Consider the following 8,203-nt stretch of genomic DNA (forward strand, 5'->3'; position numbering starts at 1 on the left):
TTTTCAATCAAGGTGATGGAATGATAATGAAGTATGATATTTACATTTAGATACTGATTTTAATTCCATGGGGTATTTTTGAACTTCCATTAGAATATTAGTGATTGTAAACATACTTAAATTGTTGCTCAGTGTGAAAGCATATGTTGCGACGGTTAAACGTCTCCATAGAAACAGAATATTTTTAAATAGGGAAGCAGTAATTGGTTGTGCTCAAAGGAATTTGGGACTCTGCACAAAATTAACATGAAAGAGTAAACAAATTTGTGCTACACTTAAATGGAATGAGCTTGAAATAAAAATAAATAGGGTGCCAATTACAATTTTGTGCCTGAGATCAGGCACAAAAAAAGACCTGAACAGATAGATTGACTGAGTGGACCTACAGCGTCCTCCATAATGTTTAGGACAAAGACCCATCATTTATTTATTTGCTTCTTGTACTCCACAATTTGAGATTTGTAATAGAAAAAAAATCACATGTGGTTAAAGTGCACATTGTCAGGTTTTAATAAAGGCCATTTTTACACATTTTGGTTTCACCATGTCGAAATTACAGCAGTGTTTATACATAGTCCCCGCCATTTCAGGGCACCATAATGTTTGGGACACAACAATACCATGTAAATGAAAGTAATCATGTTTAGTGTTTTGTTGCATATCCTTTGCCTGCAATGACTGCTTGAAGTCTGCGTTTCCTGGATATCACCAGTTGCTGGGTGTCTTCTCTGGTGATGATCTGCCAGGCCTGTATTGCAGCCACCTTTAGCTTCTGCTTGTTTTGGGAGCTAGTCCCCTTCAGTTTTCTCTTCAGCATATAAAAGGCATGCTCAATTGGGTTCAGATCAGGTGATTGACATGGCCACTCAAGAATTTATCCTTTTTTTAGCTTTCAAAAACTCCTTTGTTGCTTTAGCAGTATGTTTGGGATCATTGTCTTGCTGCAGAATGAACTGCCAGCCAATGAGTTTTGAGGCATTTGTTTGAACTTGAGCAGATAGGATGTGTCTATACACTTCAGAATTCATTATACTACTACCATCAGCAGTTGTATCATTAATGAAGATGTGAGCCAATACCTTCAGCAGCCATACATGCCCAGGCAATAACACCACCATCACTGTGTTTCACAGATGAGCTGATATGCTTTGGATATTTAATTAAGGGACAGAAGTTTAGGGGTAACATGTGGGGGAACTTCTTTACTCAGAGAGTGGTAGCTGTGTGGAATGAGCTTCCAGTGAAGGTGGTGGAGGCAGGTTCGTTTTTATCATTTAAAAATAAATTGGATAGTTATATGGACGGGAAAGGAATGGAGGGTTATGGTCTGAGCGCAGGTATATGGGACTAGGGGAGAATATGTGTTCGGCACGGACTAGAAGGGTCGAGATGGCCTGTTTCTGTGCTGTAATTGTTATATGGTTATATGGTTATATCTTGGGCAGTTCCTTCTCTCCTCCATACTTTGCTCATGCCATCACTCTGATATAAGTTAATCTTTGTCTCATCTGTCCACAAGACCTTTTTCTAGAACAGTGGCTGCTCTTTTAGGTACTTCTTGGCAAACTGTAACCCGGCCATCCTATTTTTGCGACTAACCAGTGGTTTGCATCTTGCAGTGTAGCCTCTGTATTTTTGTTCATGAAGTCTTCTGCGGACCGTGGTCATTGACAAATCCACAACTGACTCCTTGAAGAGCGTTTCTGATCTGTCTGACAGGTGTTTGGGTTTTTTTCTTTATTAGAGAGAGAATTCTTCTGTCATCAGTTGTGGAGGTCTTCCTTGGCCTGCCAGCCCCTTTGCGATTAGTAAGCTCACCAGTGCTCTCTTTCTTCTTAATGATGTTCCAATCAGTTGATTTTGGTAAGCCTAAGGTTTGGCTGATGTCTCTAACAGTTTTATTCTTGTTTCTCAGTCTCATAATGGCTTCTTTGACTTTCATTGGCACAACTTTGGTCCTCATGTTGGTAAACAGCAATAAGTTTCCAAAGGTGATGGAAAGACTGGAGGAAAGACTAGGCGCTGAGAGCTCTCTTATACCTGCATTAAGGAGGCAATTAAAAACACCTGGGCAATTACAAATGCCTGTGAAGCCATGTGTCCCAAACATTATGGCGCCCTGAAATGGTGGGACTATGTATAAACACAGCTGCAATTTCTTCATGGTGAGACCAAAATGTATAAAAACGGGCTTTAATATAATCTGACAATATGCACTTGAATCACATGTGATTTTTTCTATTACAAATCTCAAATTGTGGAGTACAGAGGCAAATAAATAAATGATGGGTCTTTGTCCCAAACATTATGGACAGTGATATGTTCTCTGGGCTTTAAATAAATGAGAGTGGTCTTGACATATAAAAGTATGAGAGGAGTTTTAGTAACTCAAAGGAGCTGTTTCTTCCAAGGACGGCACCATAACAGCAGCAGAGACCCGGGTTCTATCCTGACTACGAGTGCTTGTCTGTTCGGAGTTTGTACGTTCTTCCCGTGACCTGCGCGGGTTTTCGCCGAGATCTTCAGTTTCCTCCCACACTCCAAAGACGTTCAGGTTTGTCAGTTAATTGGCTTAATATTGTCGTTAGTGTGTGTAAGGTAGTGTTAATGTGCACTGATCGGTGCAGAGTTGGTGGGCCAAAGGGCCTAATTCCGCACTGCAAACTAAAAATTGCTTGGACCCCATTGGCCAGCGAGGAGCAAGATATGGAAAAATCCCCCCACTCAAAGGATTAAATATATTTGGAATCCTTTATTCGAGAAGACTACAAAAACATTTAATGGTTAACTATTTTCCAGGTTTAAATTTAAATAAAGTGTCATTTTGTGCTTTGAGGAACAGGACGGATAGTAATGATTCATACATGATCTTACTGAATGGCAAAGAATTGCAATTGTTTGGAATATCGTTATGGAGTCATAGCCATACAGCATGGAAATGGGGCCCAACAGCAAAAATGGGTGAGGTAGTTGGCTCTGAATTGCGTGGAAGATTAGATATGTCGAGTACTGCGAGAATTTAAAAACAAAACAAAATTATCAAAAATTATTAACTGAGATAGAATATAAAACTAAAATCGCAAGAAATATGAAAATTGATTGCAAGACCTACAAGTATTTACAATGCTCTAAGGTTTCAAAAGTGGATTATTGTGTGCATTTCTGGCCGCTCCATTGCAGGAAGGATGTGGAAGCTTTGGAAAGGGTGCAGAGGTTTTTATTTTGTTGACTTTAGACTATGATAACACAGAATTTATTATTATATTGTTTATGTAGTCAAACAATATAATATATTGCCAAATAAACACAACCACAGGTCAACATCAAAGAACATTAAAGAGGATGACTGAACTTTGGGCCTTCCTCACGATGGGAAACTTTGATTCCGCTGTGTGGAGGATGTTTATGTTAAAGACTATCGTGTTCTGTTCTCTTTTTATTCGTATGGTGACCCCAAATTTTACTGTACCAATTGGTGCATGTGACAATAAATGCCTCTTGTCTTGTCTCTTATATTAAATAGATAAGGAAGATCATGTGGCTGAACTTATTTTTTGCTCCGCTTAATATTTTCACTCTTGCTGCTAATTACCCTTGGGCAATTGTCAGATATTCGACCTCAATACATTTTGCCAATTTTACAAAATTTAATTTCGTACTTTGATCATTCATTGTGGGAAAACTAATTTTGAAATTACTTTGGCTCAGTAACTAGAATGCTTTTGAATCAAAATATGGTGTAGATTTGAGGCCCAGCATTGAATTTGAACATCTAATTTGATATTCTTGCACTGTTGTTATTTATTCCTCCTGTTCCTCACAAGAAATGTTAAATTGATTTCCTGTCTGCTGCATAATGGGATGGCAAAGCTTATCAAGAAAAATCAGTTGAGCTCCTGACACATGTTCTTCACTTTGAGGCACGAGTGTCTGATTATTCCCCACCTGCTGGATGTGGAATGTTCCATTTATTTTATGGCTTTAATGTCCAAAAGCAGTTTTCAGCCAATGAATTACTTGCAGCAAATCCCATTTGATACGTGTGCATATTCATTGCCAATTTTTCCATTTTACTTGCTATGAAGCAATTGCGAATGCCCCAAATAAATACAGGTCCACCACCACCTTTCCGCCAACTGGTGGTCTGGCACCTTCTTTAATTCACACAAACTGACTTGCGGGGCATGGACTTACCATCGGGGCGGATTCCTTGCCTAGGATCGCTCCAACCGCAGGCCTGCGGATTTTACCATCAAGGGCACGTCGTCTCAGGAGAGACCAAGTCGGGAAGCTCCAATGACGCAGAGGTTCGACCAGCCCCGACCTGCAGTTAGATCGCCGGCATGGGGGAGCTGAGATTCCCCCCTGATACAGGAGCTGATCGCCCCGTTACGGAGGGCTCCACCGCAGCCTACAGGAGTCAAGATTGTCCCATCAACGGAGATCTCCGAGATCTTCGGTTTCCTCCCATGCTCCAAAGACGTACAGGTTTATAGGCTAATTGGCTTGGTAAATGTAAAAAAATTCCCTAGTGGGTGTAATGTTAATGGTAGTGAGTATAGTGTTAATATACGGGGATCGCTGGTCGGCGCGGACAAAGGGCCTGTTTCCATGCTGTATCACTAAACTAAACATTTTTCTGATTATCCTCTGGTGTTAGATTCCAACACTGGCATTGCTCTATTATTTGCTACTGGAGTTAGAAACTAGATGGGGTGTAGAACTGACAACATATAAGGAAGGTTCTCAAAGTGATCAGAAAAGAAAGCCAAATTCAATTAAATAGTGGTGTTTTAGAATTGCAAGAGAACCAATAATTTATTCTGTGGACAGGGGAAAATACCTAGAATGAGGTAGATGGGAAAATGATTCATGACTACAACTACAATACATAAATACTAATATAAAAACAAATGGACATTGGAATAATGTATGAAATGAGAATATAAGAGTTTATATCTGGAAAATAATTAATGGTATTTTTGTCTTGGTAGATCACAATTGAAATACTGTGTGCATCTCTGCTCCCTATGTACAATAAATACATTGACACACCCGGCGAAAGCATGTAAACGAAAACAAAAAAGTTACTGAAATTCAGAGCCACCAGAAAAAGATTAAAATGGTAAATAATTGATAAAACCTTACTTTTGGATGCCACCTCTTTGTGATAAATTTTGTAAGCCTTTTCATGGGCAAGGATTATATTCCTGATTGCTGAAGATTCAGTGTTTTTTGTTTTGTGTTTGGATATTATGTTTGAAGGATCATCAAATGTTATCCAGATTTCAACTTTTTCTCCGAAGGTTGCAAAAGCAAATTGTGCATAATTTGCAAAAGAATCAATAAGTGTCCCATTCTCCCAGTTGGCATACTTCACGGTCAGACTTTGAGGGTTGCACAGAACCATTACAGGTTTGAGATTTGCACTTCTTAATTCATTTAGGAGATTTGAATAACACCTCACTTGGATAGGATCCACCTTCTCAGATATATCTTCGGATAGAATACTAGCCCAAGGAAGCATTACTTTGTAATGGGAAATACCTTTTTGCTGTACGTTTAGGAGATGATCTTTCAAATACCTTGGAAGAGGGTCCAGACAAAAGAAGTGTGTGCCTTCTTCCACACTGAAATCACTCATCTGATATTTATCTTCATCTTTAGCCAAAGTATTCACCAGAGCATTTGTTAAAGGGCCACCAATTATCATAAACTCAGGTGGCAATTTTATTTCTGCACCAGTTAAACTTATGAAAATTAAAACAACAATACTGTTCTGCAGTTCCATTTTATAGATCTAGTGTAGAGAGCAAGGTGAGGCTTTTATATAACAGCTCTATCTGGTGAAATACTGATAAGCTTTTTGAGCACCGCCTACCCACATTATATTCCTCATGAAGGTCTCAATATGGTCATGTTAACAACTAGATTTTGTTTCCAATATTTCACCGCTCTTTCTTGGAGCTTTAAGGGGCTGTCCCAATGCGGCGACCTAATCTGCGAGTTTGGAGAAGTTTGCCCTCGACTCAAACTCGCAGCATGGTCGTCACGTGGTCCTATGAGGTCACTGGAACTCTTTCATGCTCGAGGGAAGTTCCTGAATACTCGCGGCCTCAGCTGTCACATAATAAATTTCAGCATATTGAAAAATTTTCCGGGAGTAAACTTTGGTCAGCCTGGTTCTTTTTAACTCGTAGTGCTGTGGTGTGGGGTCGCTATTTAGTTACAGGCAGTCGAGGGCAGCCGTAGGCAATCTCCTTCGCTGATTGGGCATTTTGATTAGCTCATTGGAGTTTTAAGGACCAAGGAAAATTAGGTAAAATGCCCGCTAACTTTATTATACTTCTTAAAAGTGTCTCCACTCCTTCTTCCCCCCCCCCCCCCCCAAAAAAAGGCCTTGCCCTTGTGTGCCAGCCGTCTTTTACCTTCTCTTCACCACAGGTCTGAATTTCACAGCGCTCCCCCCTTTCCCTGGCCCCCACCTTTGCGATGCGTGTGTGTGTGTGTGTGCACGCGGTCAGTCGATCCAGCTCGAGGTTTTCCAGGCGAGTGCCCTCGAGCTTGAAGGTTGAAGACACTCTTAACTCGCGAATTAGGTCGCCGCAGTGTGACAGCCCCTTTAAGTAACTTAAGTCACTTATTCAAAAGAACAGATGAAACTCAATGAGCCCTAGACAGATGTGTCTTTCAGTTTGGATCGCTGAAGTGATCAGAGGAAAGAAGCAAGTATGACTTATCTTCTCCTTTGTAAACATACATACAGCACAGGATGCCAAAATAATGTCCCCTGCCTGCACATCCATGTGCCAATTGGAGTCTCTAAAATGCCACTATCGCATCTGCCTCCACCAGCATCCCAGACAGCAGAGAGAACAATAGAAAGCGCTCCAATAAGCACATTGATATCCATTAAGTTGCTAATATAGTGAATTAAATCCAGGATCTCTTTGAGAAAGTGTTTCTTATACTGCAGGTGAATCCATGTACCTCAAACCTATGTAAAATCCTGACTTCCATGCCACCAAAACAGGTCAAAATTTAAGATTCCCAGCACTTGCACAAATTTGTGAATAGGAGTGTTTTCACAGTCCAGATCAAGATAATAATAAAAATAGTATGGAGTTAAGAATGACAAATCTTAATGCTTTACACAAGCATTATAAATGTTGTTAACATTTATAATTTAACTTGGTAATATCAATAACTTGTGGGATTTATTGCACGTTTATCTTTTAAACAATTTTCTTAGGAGGCACTACCTAAATGTGTCGAAGAATCAAGTACAAAGGTGCAACAAGTTACGTAAACAGATTTGAGGAAACATTAACTATGATCTTATTTTGCATGGTAATTGTACACATTGCACTTGTCAGTTTGCACCAATAAGTCATTGCCAACTTGATATAAACTTGTAGATAAAATTAATCAACTCATCACTTTAGGCTGCAGGCTGCACGAGATGTTATTACTTGTATTTAATCCTGTGGTTATTTTACATTACAATCAATCAATCAATCAACCTTTATTGTCATCTTGCAAGCAACAGTTGTACAGTGCAAAATGAAAAGACGTTTCCCAGGGAATACCGGAGCATCGCACATGAAATTTAAAACATTTCACACATAATAACACTAAAAACAATCCAGTCCCTGATGGAACAGTATAGTTAAAAGCAGGTAAAACAACGACGTTAAAATACAGTAAAACCAATCATAAAAATGTCCGGGGCAGCTGATTTGAGTGGCCAGTGCCAGTTATTAAAGTGTCCGTGCCAAGCCGCAGAATCAGGTGACTGTGAGTACAGAGTGACTGTTTAGCAGCCTCACAGTCTGTGGCAGGAAGTTGTTTAGCAGTCTTGTAGTCCGGGCTTTGATGCTGCGATATCTCTTGCCTGATGGCAGGAGATCCACGTGTATGTGGAGGGGGTGCAGTTTGTCCTTATCTCCTCTGAGCTTTTTTCAGACAGCGGCTCTGGAACAGTTCTTGTACCGAGGGTAGGGAGACGCCAATGATCCTCTCTGCTCCCCTCACTACCCTCTGCAGAGCCTTCCTGTCCGAGCAGTTGCAGGTGGAGTACCACGTATTTATGCAGTACGTGAGTACAGACTCCACCGTACCCCTGTAGAAAGTCCTGAGGATGTTGGTGGGGAGTGAGGCCTGTTTTAGTTTCCTCAGGAAGTGCAGTCGCTGATGGGCCCGT

General features: G+C 40.4%; 1 protein-coding gene across 1 annotated transcript in view; it reads right to left on the reverse strand.

Moving 5' to 3' along the window:
* Positions 1-5,791, reverse strand: part of lct (lactase) — a 49,643-nt gene extending 43,852 nt beyond the window's left edge. Inside the window, exons 1-2 of the mRNA XM_033023503.1 lie at positions 5,149-5,791; positions 2,930-3,009 (exon numbers count right to left, since the gene is read on the reverse strand). Of these exons, the coding sequence (XP_032879394.1) occupies positions 2,930-3,009; positions 5,149-5,791 (723 nt within the window). The remainder of the gene's footprint in view (positions 1-2,929; positions 3,010-5,148) is intronic.
* Between the last annotated feature and the right edge of the window lie 2,412 nt (positions 5,792-8,203).

This window comes from Amblyraja radiata, chromosome 7 (assembly GCF_010909765.2).
Source record: "Amblyraja radiata isolate CabotCenter1 chromosome 7, sAmbRad1.1.pri, whole genome shotgun sequence".
NCBI lineage: Eukaryota > Metazoa > Chordata > Chondrichthyes > Rajiformes > Rajidae > Amblyraja > Amblyraja radiata.